The sequence below is a fragment of the Panthera onca genome, chromosome E1 (genome assembly GCF_046562875.1).
Source record: "Panthera onca isolate mPanOnc1 chromosome E1, mPanOnc1 haplotype 2, whole genome shotgun sequence".
NCBI lineage: Eukaryota > Metazoa > Chordata > Mammalia > Carnivora > Felidae > Panthera > Panthera onca.
Genome location: NC_138352.1, coordinates 28,424,147 through 28,446,796, shown reverse-complemented (window position 1 = coordinate 28,446,796; position 22,650 = coordinate 28,424,147). Strand labels below are relative to the sequence as shown.

The window sequence follows — 22,650 nt, the reverse complement described above, 5'->3', positions numbered from 1 at the left end:
GAAAAGGAAAAAAAAAATTTATTTGTTCCGGTGCTGGCCAGGCAGCCTTGTAGTAAATCCTCGTGGGTGCTTCCTGGGAGGTGACGGTGGGTCATCTGCCCCGAGTGGGCTTGGCCTACCTTTAAAGCATTTATGATGTGTGTGGCTCCAGCCTGCCAGCCCCACAGCCTGCCTTCCAGGATGTGGCTTCTCTCTGGCCCCCTCCTTGCCTCTAAAAATAACCTTGCTATTTTAGAACCACCTCCTCTGGAGCCTTTTCTCATTGCTCTCTTGGATCAGTAACCCCTGTGAGACCTGGCTCTTGGCTGCCTCTGTCCCCTCAGCTGTCCTCCCAGAGCTGTCCCCTTCCTGTTTCTCCCCCTTCCCCCAGTACCAGCTGGGATATTGTTCTCCAGCTAGGAAGGAATGTCCAGCTGGCTGTCCTCCGAGAAGAACAGACCTGTCACCTCTCCTCCCCGGGGATGGGTAGGGAGGAAGCGGGGCCAGGAGGGTGGCGGCGAGGCAGAGCACCACCCCGTGTGTCTGTTGTATGTGGGGACTCACACAGGCGTGAGAGGTTCAGGTGCCTGTCGAAGTGACAAGGGTTGAGAGGGCCGGGGGCTACAAGGACAGTCCATGCTGCCGTACTCTGACCCATGAGTGCTGGCTCCTGAGTGACTCCCCGCCCCATCTTCTTACAGCCCACAACCCTGCCTCAGGGCACCATCAACATGAACCAGTGCACAGATGTGGTGGATGGGGAGGCCCGGACAGGCCAGAAGTTCTCCCTGTGCATCCTGACCCCTGAGAAGGAGCATTTCATCCGGGCAGAGACCAAGGAGATCATCAGCGGGTGAGTCTGCCCCACACGTTTCGGGAGGAGGCGCTCCTTACCCACCAGCGGGTTCTCGGACCGGTTCCCTTTGGCACAAATTGGGCAATATCGCCGTCCCTTTCTTCATCAAATGTGTCGCCGCTTCTGAGTCCCCTCTTTCTCTTCACAGCGCTACTGTGTGCCTGGTCACCACGCCAGAAACTGGCCTCCCCCTCCACCCGCCTTTGCGTCATCCGCATGTCCACATACCCACCAAGGCTGTCTCCTCATGTCCTGTGTGCTCGGGCGCCTCCCTCTGCTGGCACTGCCCGGTTCCGGGGCTACCTCGTCTCCTTTAGGCCTCTCGCTGGTCTCCCCACCTCTGTTCCCACGCCTCCCCAACCTGGTGTCACTCAACCGTGAGGGGCTCAGTCCCAGAGCTCGTCTGACCTTGCCGAAAACGCCATCACTTGGGGAACGAGTCCAGGTTCCTTGGCTGGCCCTGGAGGCGGGGGGGGGGGGGACCCTTCACAGCCCTACAGCCTCACCTCCACCACCCTCATGTCCCAGCACGGAGCTGCTTGTCACCACATATGCCCCTGCTGCCCACTGGCTCTGTGCCTTCAGTGGGGAATGATCCCTCAATCCCTCAGACTGGTAGAGTCAGCCGGAGCGTGCACTCTTCCAGGAAGCCTTCCCCCTTGAGGCACCTGGCGCCATCGGCTGGCCCTTAGAAAAGATGCAGATTGTCTGCGTGCACACGTGGCTTCCTTAGGCAGCAGCAGGTCCTTGAGGGAGGAGGCTGCGTCTCGCTCGCGGTCACCCCAGGGCTGCTGCGTACACTGGCTTCTTTGTCCAGGTGGAAGGAAAGAAAGTCTCTGAGTGACACCACTGCCCTGACCGTGCCGTGCGCAGAGGCTCAGGGGGAGTCCTGGAAGCGGGAGGGGGGCCCAGGTTTGAGGCCGACGGTCCGGGGGGGGCAGAGCTCCGTGCTCCTAAGCCCACGCGGCGAGTCCCTGCTCCCAGGGCACCGCTTGCCAGCTCTGTGCGACCTCACCACCCAGCGTGTGCATGGTGAGCAGGCTCCACCAGCCCGGCCAGGAGCTTGGGCACTGGATCTTGGAAAATCCCGTTGGTCCTTTAAGACCTAAGAAAGCTTTGAGAGAAAGTAAACCTGGGGGGTGAGGGGTACTGGGCTGATTATTGCAGCACAGAGTGGAGGGAAATTGAGCGTGAAGCCTTTTGGTTTCAATAAGTAAAAAGACTGAGCACTGGCCTGGGCTTCACTATCCTTCAGGATCTCAGGCTAAGGCTGCTGTATGAGGAAGTGAGGATACTGGTCAGAAGGTCCCCAGTTCTTGCCGAGTTCAAAAGTTCAAGTCCAGGGGCGCCTGGGTGGCTCAGTCGGTTAAGCATCCGACTTCAGGTCATGATCTCACGGTCTGTGAGTTCGAGCCCCGCGTCAGGCTCTGTGCTGACAGCTCAGAGCCTGGAGTCTGCTCTGGATTCTGTGTCTCCCTCTCTCTCTGCCCCTCCCCTGCTCATGCTCTGTCTCTCTCTGTCTCAAAAATAAATAAAAACATTAAAAAAAAAAAAAAGTTCAAGTCCACACTGTGATAAGGAGGAGCAGAGGGCCAGAGCTGCACTGCAGGGTCACCAGGTGACCCTATGCTGGGGGGTGCCAGTTCACCCTGAGCCCTTTTCCCTTGGAGAGAGGCAGGTTTGCATTTCTGACTCCTGGGGGCAAACAGGAGGACCACTTTGCCTCTGCCTCTCCCTGGCCTTAGTTCTAGAACCATATGGTTTAAGAGTGTAGAGAGCGTGGAACGCCTGGCTGGCTCAGTCAGAGGAGCGTGCGACTCGTGATCTCGGGGTCATGGGTTCGAGCTTAACTTAAAAAAAACTAAGGAAAAAAAAAAAAAAAAAGAGTATAGAGGTCTTTTACAAAGAGATCCCTCATCCTACAGTTGGGAGACTAAAGTTTTAGAAACGAGAGGACCCTGACCAAGGGCCACCCTCCAGGCCTGAGTGACAGCACAGAACCACTTGCACTTCCTGGCTCACACTTGCTGCTGCGGCCTGTCTGACAGAAACACTCAGGCCGGGGCTCCACTGCCCAGCTGGATTCCTAGGGGGAGATCTAGCCTTGGGAGCTAGGTCCCGTGGAGGCTTCTGGTTAGCAGGTGGGATGGGAAAGGGGTGTCCAGGGTCCCCAGGACAGGCTGGATCATGTGTAACTGGGGGACCAGGTCAGGGATATAGCGATGTGCTACATGGCGTTAGGAAACTGGCATCTGATCGCGCTTCTGGCAGGTGGCCTGAATCCTACCATTAGGCACTTGCCACAGGCCAGGGGACCTCCTAAGGTCACCACCTGTATGGGGAACGGGGACCGTCATTCCCATGCAGTGTGGGCAGACAAGGTCATTGATGAACCACGATACCAGATGCACATTCTCTCAGGGTCCCACACGTAGGCTGGGCTGTCGTGAGGTTAGGAGGTTTGTGCTGTGGCCCGGTGGCGTACCTGGAGCCAGAGCCACCCAGCGCTTTCCTCTCTCCTCATCCTGGGTCCGGGCCTCGCTTACCCCTGCCCAGCAGGCAGGGCTCACCGTGGCAGCCTGTCCCTGGGCCCCTGGGCAACAGCTTCCCCATCTTCACCACCTGCTGGGACACTTGGCCTCCTTCAGGGAGACAGGTGGGGGGGCGGTGTCCCCTGGGTACAGACTTCTGCCTCCACCTCCTCTCCCTCGTCTGCCTCTTGCCTTTGTGGATGGACTCCTCCCTTGGCATCCTCACCACCTGGCACAGCTCCTTTGCCCAGGGTCTCATCTGGTCCCTGAGACCCTGAGATGGGTCTAAGCACGCAGCTCCCTAATGAGCGGCAGACACTTCCTCTGGGCTGACTTCGAGCAGGAGCAGTTGGGGACAGTCCATCCAGCCTTCTCCCCGGGGTCTTCTCTGAACAGAGGCCCCTGAGCAGCCCGTGGCATCTCTCCCAGAGCCGGATGGAGAGAGTTGGCAGTTCTTTTTCCCGGCTCTCTTGTGCCAGGAGGAGCCTTCAGGATGTTTGGGGCACAGCTTAATGCAGCTCTTTTAGAGGAGTTGGGAGGGGAGCAGGAGTTGGCGGCGGGTTGGGGGGCGGGGGGCTCTTCCGTGCTCTCCAGCTGGGCTGAGTCCAAGCTTTCCCCCTTCTCTGAGCCCCTGCCTTTCAGCTTTGTCCCCTTCAGTCTTATTCACCCTGGCTCTGCTGTCAGAGTCGGGGAACACTCTACCACGTCCCTGGCACTCACATCCATGACTGATCCCGTGTCCGTACTCACCCCTTGCCTCTCTTCTCTTCCCGGGTATATTTTACATAGTAACACATCCGAATGACGTTACACGCTTCCTACTGGGCTTCCGTGAGAAATCCGAGTTCAGGGAACACATTCCGAGCCCAGCCCGCCCCTGCCTGTGCTCAGCCTCTGAGTCTCCAGCACAGCTCCCTGAGCTCCGTGCAGTTAGCAGTGCAACCACAGCACAGATCTCTTTCCTCAAGGCCCTGTCCTGCGTGGCTCGTGGGCGGGGACTCAGGGCACCCCACAGGTTCTGCACCCACCTGCCATACTCCCCGTGCTCCTGGGGCCCTGGAGGACGAGGTGACTTTGTCAGGCAGTCTCTTCTCCTCTCCTAAGTGAAGCTATGAGAGGGGTCTTCGACAGCTTGTTAGAGTGCCCAAAAGAATTTTCAGCCCCTGTGGCAGGCTGGAAAGTGGGTCTTTTAACCCCAGGAGCATGTGAGTTCCTCAGATGACATATGAGTGAGGCCCTCAGGGAGTCTGCTCATCTGCTGTCCTTACGGATACAGTCATGGCCTCTGTTCTTGCTTTGGGACCAGCCCACAGAGGAGTGACCCACAGGACCCTGTGCCTTAGGTCTCTGCGGGACAGGCAGTTGTTCGTTCTCTCAGCAAATTGAGAATTCCCTGTTCGGAGCTGAGCTCGGCTCTGCCCAGGTGCTGTGACTCCCCACACCCAAGCCCACTTTCCCCGCTGCCTGCTGTCAACAACCAGCACACCTCCTAAGGCTGTCCTGCAAGATCACGGACTGTGACTGGCCTCCCCTCCTCCGTCCCCGATTAAAGAAGCACCAGTGAGTGCGAAAGGCGCAAACCCTTCTTCCTGACCCAGGCTCGGGTCCTGGGTTGCTGCAGCCTCCGGCCAGGGTGCTGGCGGTGTGGGCTCTGCCTCACATCGCAGCTCAGCCGCTGCCGCTGGCCCAACACAGACCCTCGTGTTCTAGGAAGAAGGGAGACCAGAGTCTCCTGCTGTTCCTTCCCCTCTAGAGAGAGCGCCCTTCATCACCAGGTCCCTCCTGCCCTCCACTCCTCCTGTCTCCTCTCACCCAACCCTCCCAGATGTTAATGAAGCTCAGGTGAGGCAAGCAGCGGATGTGTCACGGCCTAATCCGCCCCAGAGGTGGGGAGACTAAAGCCCGGAGGGGCTGGGAGCCACCCAAGGTCATGGTTAGAGAGTCGCACAGCCAGATCTGTATCAGCCGCTGCTCTTCCCACACTCCCCTGCTGCCTTCTCTGCTCCTGGTCCAGAGTGGACCTTCCAACATGTGGGTTTTGGGGTGGGTCCCTGGGCAGCTCTGCCAGACCTTCCCCAAAGCCGAGGTGCCCAGAGCCCTCATTGTGCAGGTGGTGGGGCCCAGAGGTGAGTGAGTGGGTCTGGGAGGTCAGCAGCTCAGCCCCTGGAAGTGATCTGCTGCAGAGAACTTTGGTAGCACAACTCTTGGTTCCTGCCTCTGTAGCCCTAAAGGACACCCAACAGCAGCCCGTCCGTATGCTAAACAAATCTTCTCTGGGAGGACCATTTTAAAACCAAGTCGAAGCCCCGAAGATGGGATCAGTGAGGTGCTTGCTCTGCACTCTGAGGCCTGTGGTTCAGGCCTGCTGCCCCATGAGGGTGAAGCATTCCTTGTGCCTGGGCGGACCACATGGCCCTCCCCACCTGCACTCTGGTCATTGTGGGGTCAGCATCTGGGCCTGGTCCCAACACAGCCTGTGCTTGTCCTGGGCTGCACTTCTGGCAGTTCCTGCCCCAGTGGAAGCAGGCTCACATCTGGGTCGTGCTCTGCCCTGCTCGGCTGCCCAGAGGCCTGACCACTGGGTGGATGCCCCCAAGCAGGAAGCGTTGCGCCTGGTGTCTAGACCACCCGACAAGGTTCCTAGTCCCCAAGAGCAGGGGTCTGATCCAGTGCTTCCCCCCTCTTCTCTCTCCAGATGGCTAGAGATGCTCATGGTCTATCCCAGGACCAATAAGCAGAACCAAAAGAAGAAACGGAAGGTGGAGCCTCCCACACCACAGGTAAGCAAAGTGGTATCGTTTCAGTAGAGCTGGGATGAAGTGAGAGCTCCCCGGAAGGACCCGGCCTAAAACTAGGGCTGAGGAAAAGGATCCAGATGGGGCTGAGATGGTCACCAGCCCTGCGTGGCCTCTCCTTCCCTCCAGTGGTCTGTGGGCCGCAATCGGTACGCTCCTCTCCAAGCCACAGGGCAGGACCCTCCATGGGCCAGGGTGGCCTTCGTGTACACTCTGGGGCTGCCCCAGGCGGTTTCCAGTGAGTGGGCCAGTGCTGAGCAGCAGTATTACAGCACGTGTCCCTTCCCTGGCTGTCCTGCCATCTGCTAGGGAGCACGCAGCATGCTTGGAAGGCTACTTGCTGCACACGCATGTCCTCGCGCACCACGGTTGAGGAAGGGACTCAGTTTAGCTCTACTTGACACACGGGGATGATCCTACAGACAGCAGGCTGGGAAGGAAGGCCAGACAGGGAGTGTCCTGGCCGAGTGAGGGGCTCTCAGGGCTCAGGGCTTGACTCGTGGGTCCCTGTCCTACCTCCCATGTGACCAGAGCAGGAGGTAGCTTGCATAGTCCCACCAGGTCTAGTACTTTCCCAAAGGCCACTCTCTTCCACCTCTGCAGGGGCACAGGGCACCCAAAAGGGCTGTGCACCTCCCTGCCATGCTCCTCACACTCCCAGGGCCCTGACGGAGCAAATTAACCTTCCTGAGCCTCAGTGAACTGATTCGCAGAACGGGCCCTTTGAGATCTGGTTATAGGATTTTTGTGGGCATGAAGGGAAGCGCTGAGCGCCTGATGGGCGTTCAGCGAATGCTCCTCCTCTCTGCTCCAGACTTCACAGTTACCGAGTGCCTTGCCCTGCCTGATCCAGCCTCACAGCAACCCTAAGAGTGAGCAGAATGGGGATCGGGTTCCCTTGGGATCTTGCAAGGCCCAGAGTCTGACAGGGAGCCAGCCCGTGACAGAACCTGGCTACCCACTGGGGGCTCTGTAGTCCTTACTGGATACTCTCTGCTTCAGCGAGTGGCAGAGGTCAGCCTGGGCAGGACTGGTAGGTGTGTGCTGGCCTGGGTCCCTCGCCCTCTACACACCCACCTTGGGCTTCCTTGCACAGGCCCTGATGGAGTGCGGCCCTGGGCCTGCTCTCAGCCAATGGTTGTTGTCTGCTGTCTGTCCACGCTCCCCAAGGTGTCTCAGGCCAGCATCCTCTGAAGGTAGTATGCCTGGCAAGAAGTCAGCAAAATGCAGTTGAAGTCATTCCTGGAGACTGAAAGTGGGGCTTCCTACTAGGGAACAGCAGATACACACACAAATCCCCCAAAGCTGCCTGGTTTGAGAGAAAAAATCCCAGGCAGAATAATAGCGTTTAGGGTTACTCTGCGTTTCTATAGTGATGTCTTGGAAACATCGCTAGAGCAAAGCTCCGACCTCCAAATAAGGCAACGACATGTGCAATAGACACGTTCGGCCCAGACCGGGGAGTTTGGTTGTGTCCCTGCTCCCCGGCTGTCCCCTCCCTCTAGATACTGCTAGCCATGGCCGAGCTTCACCTTTTCCGTTGGTAGCAGGAGCCCCGCGATCACAGGGTGGGGAGATCACCCACTTCCCTGAGAGTCTCTTAGAGCATGGGTGTCCCAGCCTGCTCTGCTCACCCCTTCCTGAGCCCCAGCCGAAGCCAGCCTGGCAGGGACTCTTCTTTCTGCCCCTTGTTCCCAAGAGCATCACATTTGATTCCATTGGTTTCTGGAAGCTGTAAACTTTCGTCTGGGGCCCATCTTCTTGTGAATCAGTCTCATGAGGTGATGTGGGGTCTCTCCAGAGGAGAGTTGGGGATCTCTGGACAGGCCTTCCCTCCACAGCCTGATGCTGAAGGTGTTTTGTTACCCTGAATGGAACAGGGAGGGAAGCCTAAAGCCTTGTGGGCCCCCCATCGAGGCACGAACTCAGGACCCCATATCTGGCCTCTTTCTCTGTGGCCTGGGAGAGTTTCACATAAAACCAGTGGGGATCTGGAAGTGCCGCTGTGCTGTGCCGTGCCCTCCAGAAACTCAGGAGGAGAGCCCACAGGGGCCCACTTTAAGAAGGATGTCTCAAGCAGTTAAGACTTGGGGCCATGGAGAGTACACTCACCAAGTGGTTTCCTGAGAGTATCAGAGAGAGACCCATGCCAGGCCCTGAGGGAGGATGAAGATCAAGCTACAGGGGGGAGCAGACAGCCTCTAGACTGGGCACATGGGTCCCAGCAGAGCCTAGAGCAGCAGGGAGTCAGGCTGGCCCTGGCCAGAGCCTCCAAAGCCTGAGGCCTGAGATACAGGTTCAGGGAGCTGCTGCTTTACTCAGCCCCAGTTCCCTCCAAGAGGAAAGACTTTTCCTGATACCGAGATGCCTAGAGAGAAGGAATAATGATCCATGCCAGGTATGACTAGGACAGGAAGGACGGAGATCTTACCGCCCTCTCCCCAAATCCCAGGTCTGGGGCCAGGGGCCGCGTGTTCCCCCTGCCAGTGTGTGGGCCGGGAGGCTTGATTCATCAGGTGGAGCTCTGGAATGCTGGTTTCTCCCATGCCCCCGCCCGCCAGCCTCTTGGCCCTCGCTTCTCCGCCTTTCTTGAGAGACCTGTAAAACAACAGACCCCTCTCAGTGTGACCAGAGACATGCCCGGAGGAATGTCCCTACTGGTCCAGTACACTGGTTCTTCTCAGGCCCACACGTGTGTTGTGGATTGCCACTTCTTCTGGGGTGTCTTGTTCTCTACTTGGGTGGCTGCTCCAGGTCACATCCTTCTTTTCATTGGGTCCCCGCTCCATTCCTGTGCCCAGGAAGTAGAAAGGCAGGCTTTCTGTGAAACCTCCTCTGGAGAGGGTACCTGCTTAGCTAGCATGTGGAGGCGACAGCGGCCCGGGCCTGCCTTTCTCTTTCCTCCCTACCTTTCAAAGCCCTTTGTGAGCTGCCAGATGAACAGCACAGACCTCGTTACAGCAGTGAAACGCTGATAGCCCCGACCATGCAGGGACTAGCACGTAGGAAACCTGGCACCTCTGCCTCCTTCCTCTTCCACTGGCACCTGTGGTCTGTGTCCTTGTGACCCCCAGCACCCTCTCCACCACAACGGCGACAAGTGTGGGGAGCAGAGGCAGTGCCCCACAGCCGCCACACATCGGCTTTGGAGAAAAGCAGCAACTTTACCCAGAGATCAGGCTTTCCTGTTACCACCCACCCAGCCCCCTCTCCTGGAAGCCAGCGTGGCTTTGCTCCTGCTGCCAGACTGTCCCTCTGTCTCCACCGATTCGATAAGGCTTGGCAGAGAGGGAAGAGAAAGCAGAGCCTCCAGAGGAGAGAAAAAGAACTGCCTGTGGACCTTGGCCGCCACTCAGGGCCCTCACTCTCTGCGAGGTGTTTTCCAGAAGTGGGGAGCATGGGGAGGGATCTGCAGATGTGACCAGCCCTCACAGATTGGGAGGCCCAGGGCCAGAAGGTGGGTGTGTAGCCACGAGGTGCTGGGACATGCATTTGTTTCCCAAGCTCCCTGTCATGGCCCCTTGGATCTCAAGCCTAGAATTTCCTCGGCCTCTTGGGAATCCGTGGCAGCCCACCTGCTCCGTGCTGGAGCCACAGGCATCAGAGAGGGGTGTGCATATGCCATGGGCACTTCACCCACAGCATGGGGCTGAGGCCACTTCCCTCACAAGCACAGCTGCCGCCTATTCCTCTTGGGCCCTTTCTGGCAACCTCTCCGTACCCTTGTGCAGCTGGTCTTCCGCAGAGGGGACGGATTCACCGACCATCTTCACGTCACCCCACCCCACCCCACCCAGTTCTCTAGGAGGAGTCCCAGCTCCACCCTGAGCCCACCAGAGCATGCCCGCCTCTGGCCTTTGAACAGAAGGCTCAGTCGCCAGAAGGGGCCACGGCAGGGGGACCTGGAGTGAATTCTGCTTGAGGGATGCGTTGCTGGGGCTCATGGATTGAGGGCGGTGGGCTGACTGGAAGGACAGGTGGCCCTGGGGCTGGCGCTCCTTAGATCATTAGAGCCTGGTTCTTTTGGAGCCCTCAGGAAACTGTCAGAAACCATTGCCATTTTCTTACAAGAAGTCCAGTTCTTTCAAGGTGGGTAAGAGCTGCAGGGAATCTTCAGCCAGGTCTGGTGACTGCTCTGTTGGGCAGTCAGGTGCGTCCTGGGTCTGTGGGAAGAGCCTTCTTATCTTTATCCCATCCCTTGAGGCTCCAGAATTCTTGCAAAGCCAAGGAAGACTTTGGACCTGGTAAAATGCCTGTTTTTTCACATTGAGATACCTGGTGCCTGGGCTTCTCAGTGAGCCCTCTAGGATGCCCATCCAAAGCATACTCCTCCCCCCCTCCCACCGCCCCTCCTGAGGGTGACTGGTGATGGAAAAGGCTTGAAGCCCCACTCTGCCCCTTACTGGCCATGCGAGCATGAGCATGCCGTCTCCTCTCAGCCCGGGCAGCCTCCCCTGCGAGGTGTGTTGGTTAGGACTGGATGGTACAGTGATGTACCAGAGCCCAGCACATGGTCCGTGCTCAGTGGCAGATAACCCAGCGGTTAATCCCAGCGGTTAAAACCCCGCGCACGCACAGACACATCACCTGTGTCATCTGTAATCCTCGCCAAGGGCCCCACCTCGAGAGTTGGGTTAAGGTAGGTTTCTAAAACTGAGACTTGGCCGCCAGGACGGGAGTGGAAGGTGGGCATTCGCGCATAATCCCCATGTTTTTGGGAAGACAGATGAGACATGTCTTGCTTTTGAGAGCAAAGCCGTCTTGCTAGCAGTGCCCTCTGTAGCTGGCACCTAGGACCCTGGGCCAAGCCCGGGTGAGCTGGTGCTGTAGGGCAGCTAGAGATCCCAGCTGGGCCCTTGTCCAGGCCCTGGATTTGAGGTTGAGTCACAGTTCTGCGCCTGCTCTGGAAACGGACTTTCTGTATTTGGCTAAGTACCTCCCATGTGAATGCTTCTCCCACAGAGCAGCACCAGTTTCGATCTGGGGAGACGTGGGGTGGACACTGCTCCCATATGGGCTCGTGGCAGGGTGGGAGGGCATGCATGTACTTGGATGTTTTGTTTGTATCTGATGACTCTTCCTTCACACAGTGTCCCAGATGTCCTGTTTGAGCTTTCTAGAACCAGAAGGCGGCGGGGGGGGGGGGGGGGGTGGGGGGTGGGCAAGGGCTGGCCCCGGCATGGGTGTTGTGTGGACACATGCTTTGCATTTTCCCAGTGGCCATCTAATGGTGTGTTCTTCCCTCACCCCACCCCATCTTTTGTGACTCGTGTCCTAAGCACCTACAAGTCTAGGAATGACAGACTCTGAGCCGGCCACTTGTCATCTCACTTTTAGTGCCTGGTCCGCTGCTCTGGGCTCTGTGGTTTTGTGGGCAGGGAACACTGGCGTGTGTTTGCTATCGGAGGTCCAGGCAGAAACCCTAACCCTCTGCTCCGTGTATTTACCAAATCTGGCCTGAGGCCAGTCAGACCAGGCACTCTGGGCGCACTGACTGGGGCTGTCGAGGGGAAACGGCCACGGTGCCGTCCAGATGGAGCTTTCACCTGACCAAGATATCTCTGTTCTGAGCCTCCCCTTCCAGGGATTCCGGGCCACTGACACAGTGCGGTTGACCTTAGTGTCCCCTGTGGCCAGGCGGCCGGGCAGCCAGGACCTGCGCAGCAGCTCAGGCTGTGTGCTGTGGCTGCACAGACGCTGCTCTCTCCCCCAGGAACCAGGGCCGGCCAAGATGGCTGTCACCAGCAGCAGCAGCAGCAGCAGCATCCCCAGTGCTGAGAAAGTCCCCACCACCAAGTCTACACTCTGGCAGGAAGAAATGAGGGCCAAGGACCAGCCCGACGGGAGCAGCCTGAGTCCAGCTCAGAGTCCCAGCCAGAGCCAGCCTCCCGCTGCCAGCACACTGAGGGAACCTGGGCTGGAGAGCAAAGACGGTGAGTGGGAATCCTGGGGCCCGACCTCACAGCTCTGCAACAGGCGTCCATCCCCACAGAGCTGGTGCTGGGAACTCAGGGACCGGTGCAGCCCAGTCCTAAGCCCTGGGCCTCAGGCTCTTTCACCTTCCGTGTCCATCAGCCCTCGGCAGGGGCCTGGCCTGGGTGGGCCTGGGATTCCTGGACGCCGGCCTTGGCCTCGCCCCTCTAGCTCTTCAGTCCCATCTGTAAAGGAGGAAGACGGCACCTGCTCCGTCAGCCCCAGGTGGGTGTTGTGAGAATCAAACTGCTCCGGAACGAGGTCTGTGTACCGGGAGGCCTTCCTGTCACAGTGGCTGCATTGTGTTCGTGGCCTAGTTGACCCTGGCAGCCCAGCGTGTCCTGAGAGCAGCACTCATTAGGGCAGCCTCGTCCTTCTCGCTGTCCCATCCTGCCCAGCCCCTGGGCGCACACAGTAGGGAAGAGGGTGCTCCGGAGGCTTTGCTGTGCTCCCTTCACTTAGCGCTTTGGAATTACCAGAGCAGAGGCAGGGAGGCACCGTTTGCCTCCCTGGCCTGGGCCCTCGAGGGCTCCGTGTGACATAGGCTGGCCTCTCCCATTTATATTTTGTCCAGCTCATTAAAGACAAGACAGTTAGGACTGACCCAGTTCATTCGGGCCAAAATACATTTTGCCTCAGCTCTTCATGGGTAGCACCCATCCATTCCCCTCGTTCCTGCAGAAGTCCCCTGCCTCTGCTGTCCCCAGATGTGCTAAAAGGCCAAACGGCTACTTGGCCATTGGTTTCCTCCTTGATGCTTGCTAAGAAGCAGTTGTTGGTGGGACCTCTCTCGGGGGCGAGGGATCCTGCTCCCCCAAGAAGCCCTCCAACTGGAAGCTCAGGGACCCCCAGGCAGTCTAACAGGGGCAGCCAGGTTAGGAGAGAGATGGATGAGGGACTTGTGTGGGAAGGGTATTACATTCCTGTCCCAAGGTTCTGCAGTAGGGCGAGCCATATGGGACTTTAAAAAGTTCCCAGAAACCAAAATGGCAGCAGGCTAAGTGTGTCTCCCGCCTCCCTTGTCTCTTCCAGAGGAGAGCGCCATGAGCAGCGACCGCATGGACTGTGGCCGCAAAGTCCGGGTAGAGAGCGGCTACTTCTCCCTGGAGAAGACCAAGCAGGACTTGAAGGCCGAGGAGCAGCAGCTGCCCCCGCCGCTCTCCCCTCCCAGCCCCAGCACCCCCAACAACAGGTATAGTGGCCCCGGACCGCCCTCCCAGGAGCTTGGTCATCCCCTTCCTTCCCCAGGTTCTCGACCCCCCCGCCGAATTGTCTGCGGCAGCTCCCGTGGCTCCCTGGACGTGGCCAGCCGGCCCCCCGCCCACACGGACTCCAGCAGCGCTGGGGGGCGGGGAGCAGAGAGACTGGGGCGCACCTTTGCCTTTAAAGCCAGCAGGCAGTATGCCGCCCTGGCCGACGTCCCTAAGGCCGTCAGGATCAGCCACCGAGAAGCCTTCCAAGTGGAGAGAAGGCGGCTGGAGCGTAGGACTCGGGCCCGGAGCCCTGGCAGGGAAGAGGTGGCCCGTCTGTTTGGCAACGAGCGGAGGTAAGGAGGGGATTAGAGGGCCACATGTGCACAGACACGCGCCCCTCCTTTATACAGTCTCTTTCTCTCTCTGTCTCTCTCTCTTCTCTCTCTCTCTCTCTCTCTCTCTCTCTCTCTCTCTCTCACACACACACACACACACACACACACACTCCTGTGTTCTTTTACATGCTTTTGACATGTCTCCTCACACATACTCTCATGCACACATTTCCTCTCCTCACCTCACACATGCATGCACACGTTCCCAAAGCACACTTGTTCTCCCTTTCTGTTCAGAGTGTGTGGGGAGCCTTCCCTTTTTGAGCCTGGGCTCTGATCACAGAACTCAGCCCCCGGTAGCCAGAAATGTAGGATCCCTCTCTGGACACCCAGAGATCTGGGCCAGAGGCCAGCTGCTTCCTGTGAGTGCCTCCTGGCACTGATACATTAAGGGCCGCTGGGCCTTATGTGGCTGCATCTGTTCTTTCCTGGTCCATTTCTGTTCTCTGAGGTGCCTGTGGAGGCAGGGAGAGCCCAGAAGTGTAGGGGCTGGCTCCCCTTGCCCTTACGCTCCTGGCACGGGTGGAGGGCACTGAAGGAGGTGGGGTGGGCAGCCACGGGAAGTCACAGGGAAGCTGAGGTAGCCTGTGAGGTTACCGAGCGTCCAACAGCATCGCTCTTCATCCGGGCTTGGCTGAAACATGACATGGGGAGGCTCACAGAACCACAGCTTCCTGGGGAGAGACAGGGTTTAGAGATGAGAACTGGGACAGGGCCTGGGACAGAGGCATGGAACTCAACTGTGGTATGAAGAGAGGAGGGCTCTGTCCTCCTTTTCTCTTGTTCCACCGGCCCTGTGCTTCCCAGAGAGCTGTGGAAAGAGCTTGGTTCCATCTCTGAGGCCCTGACCCGGATCACGGCACTGGAGTGCCCCCTTCCAGTAGGAGCTTCATCCCTGAGTCTGTAAACAGAGCCTTGACAACAGGGGTCTCACCCGGGTCCGGGGGTGAACTGCTGGAGGTCCACGAACCCCCCTAAATGATTGGAGAGTCCATATGTACATTTTTCTGGGAAAAGAAAATCCGAAATTTTCATTAGGTTCCTGAATGAAACCTCTTTCCGAAAAAAGAGGTTCAGACTTAAATTCCCAAAGCATTCCCAGAATGTCCTCCCCACCCTGCCGAAGCCTAACTAAAGCTCAGAGTCGGCATGCTGAAGAGACAGGCCAGGGTGGCGATGAGCTCCCCTCCTCGAGGGGCCGGCTGTGAGCAGGGTGCCTTTCTCTCCTGCTCCCTTTTCTTAATACCCACCTGCTCTCCCAAAGCCCCAGGTGGGAGGGACCTGTGCACTTGTGGGTCCACCTCCAGAATAAGGAGGAGATGCCCAGAGTTGTTGGTCTTGAGAAGAAAGCAGATGTGCCTGATTCCTAGGCAGAGGGAGAAGGAAGCTGACCTGATGCCTGGGAGGCGGCCTTCAAGCCCTGGCTGTCTTCTTGTTTGATTAGCAACCCCAAGAGGTGCCTGGGTCACACACAGAGATGGGGCCTCAGAAGCAGGTGACTCCTCACAGGAACAGCCTGGTGTAACAGAGCTAGGCTGCACATCCCCACCGGGCCCTTAACTGGAAAGACCCTGCTCCCATGATGTGACCCAGGATGGGACCACGGCTGCCCTTAAAGCAGTTAAGTAAATAGATAAGTTGAGAGGGCTTGCCAGAGACTAGGAGGCCTGTGGGCCAGAGCAGAGGAGGCTTGCACTGGCCGGCAGGCAGGCTGTGGATCCTGGAGGCTCCCGAGTGGCTGCCCTGGTTCAGCGGCAGACCGAAGAATTAACATTCAGCACACCTGCTTGGCTTTGAACTTGTTCTTGTCTAGTAGCCTGGGGTAGATGGCATCTCTGGGGCTTTTCTCTCTGCATGCTCCTTGCCACCATGGAGATGGGTTTCCACCTGGTGTTGGCACCCCTGGAGCCCACCCGCTCTGCGTCCTCACATTGTATTGTCACTTTCTTACCCTAATGACATCTGACTGGCTGCTATCACTTTGCTAGGCCTGCACTCTAGCTCACCCTGTGCTTGATCGGATCCCTGCGTCCTGGTTGAATAGAGCAGAACCCCATATTGGCAGGACGTCGGCCACAGCTGAGCCAGGCTGGCCCGGGAGCCAGGTGGGGGGGGCACAGTGGGGGGTGGTCACCTGACAGGCCAAGGCCCTGAAGCAATCCTTTATGAGCCGCTCAGATTGCTCTTCAGATTTGCTCCAGAGCTTTTCAGATGTTTCTTGGATGGTGAGTCACTGCCAAACACGCATGGGGGAGGCCATGGCCCTTGTTAAACTCTTGGTGACTGACACCAGGACCAGGTCTTTTGTGGTCCTGCCCTTCACCTGGGCTGGGAACCTGGAGAGATCAGGCGGGGCACGGGTGCAGGTGCCTCCTCTCTGTCAGCCAGCCCAGGGGGACGTTTCCTGCCACACCTGCAGTACCTCAAGGGAACCAGTTTAAATGCGTCTCACTCACCTTGCAAAATAAGCCATGGCTGACCTCACCAGAAACCCCCTCTGTGTGGAGAGGCCGTGTCAAGTGCCACTCTCCTTTCCTCATCTGACTCCTGTCTCTGCAGCCCTGGCAGGCCGGTGGCTCGTGAGCCGCAGGTGACTCGGTGGGGCACCGTTCCATGCGGCCTTCCCAGGGCTCTCTAGGCCCCGGGGTCAGTTGGAGGGGCTCCCCTTCTGCAAGTGGTAGTACCTGGGTCTGTGCGTGGGCCTGGAACCTCCAGGGTGGTGGCGCCTGGGGCCCCATCCACCCAAGCAGGCTGAGCGCTTGCAAGAGCTTCCTGTGGCTCCCAGGAGCTCCTGCCGCTGCCCGCGCTGCCTGCGCTCGCTGCGCACACCCTCTCTTGCCTCCTTCCCTCAACCGCTGCTGCCTGTTGCCTGCGCTGCTGGTTCTGGCAGGTTGGCCTGGGAGCAAGCTGTGTTCCTGGAGAAGGTTCTGCAGAGGTTTAGGGCCCCAGAGCTCCTGCTTTGTGTGTGAGCACAGAGAGGGGCGGAGAGCCCAGAGGACCCGAGAATTCTGCCCTTGATCTTAAGCTTCTGGGATGAAGAAACCCTAAGAGATCCATTTTTACTGGTAACCCTTCTTGAGTCTCTTGGTGGGGTCTCAGGATTTGAGCCCATTTCCTCTTTTTCCTTCTAGAGTTAGATATTAGTCTCCCTTAGATTTTTATCTTTGGGGCTCAGAGGCCCTTCACTTGCTCCCCTTGACTCTGCCACTAGTCCAGAATGAAAGTAAAAACCCTTCCTGTGGGGTGACCTTGGGGCACTTGCCTGGGTGTCCCTGAGAGGGCAGGCCTTGGTCTGGTGGCATGTCACGGTTGTAAAAAACAGAATTCAACTGAGTAAGCTTTAGAGATCTTATCGACTTTATCCAACAATTCATGAATCACACAGCATCTCGTCTGTCAAATAGGAGCTCCGAAGAGCTATACAAAATGAAAAACTTTTTATAGGTAGAAGAGAGAGGCTTTTATGGGCAGAAGAGGGTGGAACAAGGAAGTTAATAATAGCAAAGAGTGCATTGTTTTGGGCAAGGTCACCTTCCTTTGAGGGACAGCAGGGGTCTTATCAGGTAGATAACTCACTAGTGCTGACTAGGTAATTCCAAATTTACTGGTTTAAGATTCCTTGCCTGGGAGAGGTTGAAACTGTAATTAAGTTAGGGATTAACCACTATTTGGTGACTTGGATTTAGCACAGGTGACTTTATTCTGGGTCTGTTGACTTTTTTTCTTTCTTTTTTTTTTTTAAAGCAGTCTCCTCCTCTTATTTAAAAAAATTTTTTTAATGTTTATTTCTGAGACAGAAGGAGACCGAGCATGAGCGGGGGAGGGGCAGAGAGAGAGGGAGGCACAGGATCAGAAGCAGGCTCCAGGCTCCGAGCTGTCAGCGCAGAGCCCAACACCGGGCTCGAACTCACAAACCTCGAGATCATGACCTGAGCCGAAATCGAACACTTCACTGACTGAGCCACCTAGGCACCCCAGGAATCACTTTTTTAAGTGAAGTTGCTTTTTCAGTGATTTAATGTAGCCAGGTGTCAACTCCCCCAGAAGTATTAATCCAGGTGCGGTAAGTGGCATTGACCACAGCACAGACATTTTCTTATTTAGCTGAAAAATAATCAAGGGATATCCCATTACCAAGAACAACCTTGGCCTTCCAAAGATGGGTACTGCTAGTGAGATCTTTTTGTAATGGGGAACAGATCTGACTTAGATAATCACAAGAACACCAGAATGCAAATGTACTGTGATTTGCTTAGGAATTTGTATCTTTTGGGCGAGTACAATTATAATTGTACAAAGGTGAAAACAGGGCACTAGATGTTCTGGATGTAAAAGTCAGATTCTGTAAGTGACTCCTAAGTTCAGGGGGTCAGTTGGGACTAGAAGAGAAATTGGTCATGGGGAGGACCAGGAGATCTCTAGTATCAATGGACAGATAAGAGCTCTTTGTTTATGATAAATCTGGCAATCCAAAAGGTCCCCCCCCCCCTGCATCCCACCCCACCCCCTCCCTTAGTAATGGCCTGACAGATATGGATGATGGCATTCTTTCCAGACCAGTGCCAGAGTAAAGGAAAGAGAAGAAGAAAGAATTTCATTTCATGTTTAAAGAATGAAGTCTTGATACAGCATCTTGGGTACAAGCAGTCTTTTGATATCAGCTACTTTTCTTCTTAGTTTGATTTTGAGGTCTCCAGCTGCTGTGGGGCCCTTTTTAATTAGGAGATGTAGACCCAAGGTTCAGTTCTCTAAAGTTTGGTTGCCATCTGGGGAGTGAGGAGGACCCTTAAAGGCAGTCTTTGTTCTTAGTGATTCCAAATCAGAAGGAGGAGAGAAAATTGGAAATGTTAGTTTAGAGTCATAGCCAGATATTTGCAAAAACTAGACAGACCAAGTTATGTACAGGTATGGAGCCAAACAAACCTCAAAGACAATTAACAGACTAGAACCTCATACCTACGAAGATGCAAAGTTTTTCTCTCTATAGTTATTCCCATTTTTTAAAAGATAGTCACAGTAAAATTACTTGGTTTACATTAAACTTGGCCTGATTTTATAAGTACAGCAAAAATAGCAATTAACCATATAAGCTGTTTTTAAGACAGCTTTGCTGGAACTTTGATCTCTTCTCTGAGGCCAGGAAGCCAAGCCAAGCACTCATCATTAGATTTTACCTGCAGTACCTATAGTTTGGGTGAATTTCTCTCTTCTCAAAGTTCCCTCCAAATGTCCTGAGGTTCATAGGCCTGTCAAGAAGTCACCAGCACCTGGAAGTCTGCTGGGAACCCTATAGCAAGGTACCAGCCCGATTTTTCCAAGCAGCTCCTTAAAGCTGTCTGGTCAGATCTCAGTCTGTGCATATCTCCAAAATGAAACATTCCAGTCAGAGCCTTGGTAATAAAGCCAGTGTTTCCAGTTGTGTCCTCTTCTAGGGAGAACAGATTTTTATTGAACTTCTACAAATAACTAAATATATTGCCATGAAAAGAATACTCAAGAGTTTACGAATTCTGGAGGGATCAGGTAGAGAGAAAAAGTAACTGTTTTAACCATAAAGGTATGCCCTACCAAATTGCTGTAGGTCATAGATCCCTTGAGTGAAAAGGTTTCCCTAGATCTGAAAGAGCAAAACATTAAGGAACTAGCAGCATTTCAAACAAAAGGTCATGTAAAATTATAATCATCCTCAGTTCATTCAGTCCTATGTAATTCTCGTTCTGCTTGAACCCAGTTTTTTCATTAGTTTGGAAATTCTTCCCCAGTTCATTTTTATGGTCATAAAGCTATTAGAAATCTTTATTTGTCAAAGTCCTTTCCATGAACACTTCCATAAAAGCATTAGAGTAAAACAATAATTCTCTGTAAATAACAGAAGACTTAAAAAATGCCCATAGTTAGGGGCGTCTGGGTGGCTCAGTTTGTTAAGTGTCCAACTTTGCTCAGGTCATGATCTCACTCACAGTGTGTGAGTTCGGGCCCCACATCGAGCTCTGTGCTGACAGCTTGGAGCCTGGAGCCTGGAACCTGCTTCTGATTGTGTATCTCCCTCTCTCTCTGCCCCTCAGCTGCTCACACTCTCTCTCTTCTCTCAAAAATAAATAAACATTAAAAAAAAATTTTTTTTTAAATGCCCATAGTTAAAGATCAGACGAGAGTTCACTATAATGGAAATGACAGGGAAATTTGGTTATTTTTGTGAGGTTCAACATTTTAAGATAACAGCTAGAATTATGACTGATAACATTGCATCAGGACATATCAGAACCTAAGAAGGCTTAGCCTCACTTATGTGATAATGCTGCCCATGTAATGTAATGTGTCAAGCCTAATTAGTGAACATCTCTCTTTTAAAAGGAGAGAGAGCAAATCTTTTATGATTTTTAGAGATCCTCTGAAAAATCCCAAAGTTACTGCTAGGTCAAGAAGACTTGGTTTAGAATTGCATTTTTGAGAAGTTCGTCAAAATACCAAAAGGTTTTAAAACACTTGGTCACTGGGGCGCCTGGGTGGCGCAGTCGGTTAAGCGTCCGACTTCAGCCAGGTCACGATCTCGCGGTCCGTGAGTTCGAGCCCCGCGTCAGGCTCGGAGCCTGGAGCCTGTTTCCGATTCTGTGTCTCTCTCTCTCTCTGCCCCTCCCCCCTTCATGCTCTGTCTCTCTCTGTCCCAAAAATAAATAAAAAAAACGTTTAAAAAAAAAAAAAAACAAAACACTTGGTCACATAGGATCTTAGATCTGTAGGAAACAACACTCCGTTAACACTTAACCAAAGTGGCAATTATAAACTTTATAGGCAAATACAGAAAGTTATTACATGATTGTAAAACAACAACAACAAAAGCCCTAAGCTCTTTTAATAGAGGATTTCTTCAGTAATCAAAGACCTGATAAAGACCACATGAAACACAGGACATTATTCTGATAAGACACAAAATCTATGTTTTCTCAGCAGGTTAATTAAAAAGTAAAAACCCTTTCACAACTTCTTATCAATAGCAGACCAATACTCCTAGAAAATTTTGTCCTTATTTTAAGAGAGAATACCAAATTCTGATACTGTACCACCTTACTTTTGAGGTTAATAGTTATCTTTTTTCTTTTCAGTTCAAGTTCATTTTAATGTTAGCTTGACCATGTATAAAATTCTTTTCCCAAGATTCCCCTTCCACAGACCTTCTCTAGTTTTCTTTCTTACATTCTGATTTTGTCCTGTTTTTTTCTCTTTTTCATTCTGAAACAACTAGTCTCACTTTGGGATAAAGTTACTTTCTTTTCCTTCAACAAAAATTGATCTCCATTCCTCATATCTTCTTTTACCTGAAACACACATCCTACATGTGTTAGAATTGTTATCCCTTAAAAACTTAATATCTTGTGAAAATAAAGTAGTAAATAATTGTGAACTGTCTTATGTTAGCATTCTGTGCCTGGCAAATGTATAAATACATTTTGTATTTTCTGGAAACATGCTTTCTCATAATAGATTTTTTTAGTGTAGCACAAAATATGTTTAATAGACCCAAATCTCTTTAATTTCTTTATAATAAGCAAAAAAGGAGATAAACCAACGTTCAGTAATTGTTTCAGTATTTTATTTGGAAATGATCTAGGCATTCAATGACTACTACTCATTTAACTTAGTAAAACTCTTCAGATTTTTAAGTTACCAAAAAGATTTGGGGAAACCATTTAAGTAGGCATATCAAAAATATAATTATTGCTGAAAAGTTCACCTAAAATTGCATATCTCAGTTCATAGATCAGTTGTGTTTAGACTACCCGTGAAGACTTTGTGAAATATTTGGACAGAGTCAGCCAGCAACGTCTGTTATAACATAGACACCATGAGGTTATTTGACCAGTAAACCTAGATAGAGTGAAAGTTGTGGAAAGGTATTATAGTTAATGCTGATAACTCTGAAGACACGTCTATTTTAACTAAATTAACACACTTAAATCAGTTTTAATACCAAATATTTTCCTAGAGCACATGAATCTAAAAAGCATTAGGTTACTCTCTGTTGTAAGTTTTAGAATATTGTTAGTACTTAATTCATATAAGTACTTAATTTTCTTGAAGCCAATTAAATAGAGCTCTTTTCTTTCTTTTTAATTTTTTTAATGTTTATATTTGAGAGAGAGTGTGTGCACGGGAGCGCACGCAGGGGAAGGGCAGAGAGAGAGAGAGAGACAGAGGCAGAATCCAAAGCAGGCTCCAGGCTCTGAGCTGTCAGCACAGAGCCTGACGTAAGGCTCAAGCACATGGACCATGAGATCATGACCTGAGAGAGCTCTTTTACAAATTAATTTTGACAGTATCATCTATAGGTAGAAAATACACATGTACGTGCACGCGCACACACATACACACACACCTTATAGCTTCCATTCTAAAATTTTAGCCGTGGAAAGATACATTAATATAAAATGCACTGGTTATAAGTTGGATCCAAATTGTGTTTCTGGCAGATGAAATAAGGTTACCTGGTCAGATGGCAAGAGCTTTTTATTTTTATGAAGAAGACACTTAAGATCTTTCGTTTACTCATGTTCCAAATAATCTTTCCCCCTTTTGCTTTTCTGATAAGAATTCCCTCCCTGGAGTTGGTATTTCAAAGAGTAGACCCTTAGATAAGAGGTCCCAGAGAAGACCAGGTAGAACATTTACATCACAAAGGCACAAGGAAAGAATATAAAGGCTTCCAAGAAGGCCTTTTGTTTCCTGAGGCCAGAATTTTTACAATACTTTACAAGCCTTTGGAGATCTGTAGAGGAGGTTTTGGTGTTGGTAAAAAAGGATAGACGGACTGTGAAGTGTTTCTAGAGCCGAATTTCTGGTTTTGTGAACAACTGCTCTAATTCCTCAAAGATTTCTGAGTTTTGACTTAAACGGTATCATAAGTCGATCCACCCGTGCAGCTACATTATC

General features: G+C 53.2%; 1 protein-coding gene across 8 annotated transcripts in view; it reads left to right on the top strand.

Annotated features, from left to right (window-relative positions):
• Nucleotides 1-22,650, top strand: part of MPRIP (myosin phosphatase Rho interacting protein) — a 155,222-nt gene that overhangs the window by 84,387 nt on the left and 48,185 nt on the right. For 4 of the 8 annotated variants that reach the window (XM_060647068.3, XM_060647065.3, XM_060647066.3 and 1 more), the window contains exons 4-7: nt 681-832; nt 6,062-6,146; nt 11,875-12,094; nt 13,167-13,680. In XM_060647068.3, the coding sequence (XP_060503051.3) occupies nt 681-832; nt 6,062-6,146; nt 11,875-12,094; nt 13,167-13,680 (971 nt within the window). The remainder of the gene's footprint in view (nt 1-680; nt 833-6,061; nt 6,147-11,874; nt 12,095-13,166; nt 13,681-22,650) is intronic. The other 4 variants (XM_060647069.3, XM_060647073.3, XM_060647074.3 and 1 more) reach the window with 2 other exon arrangements.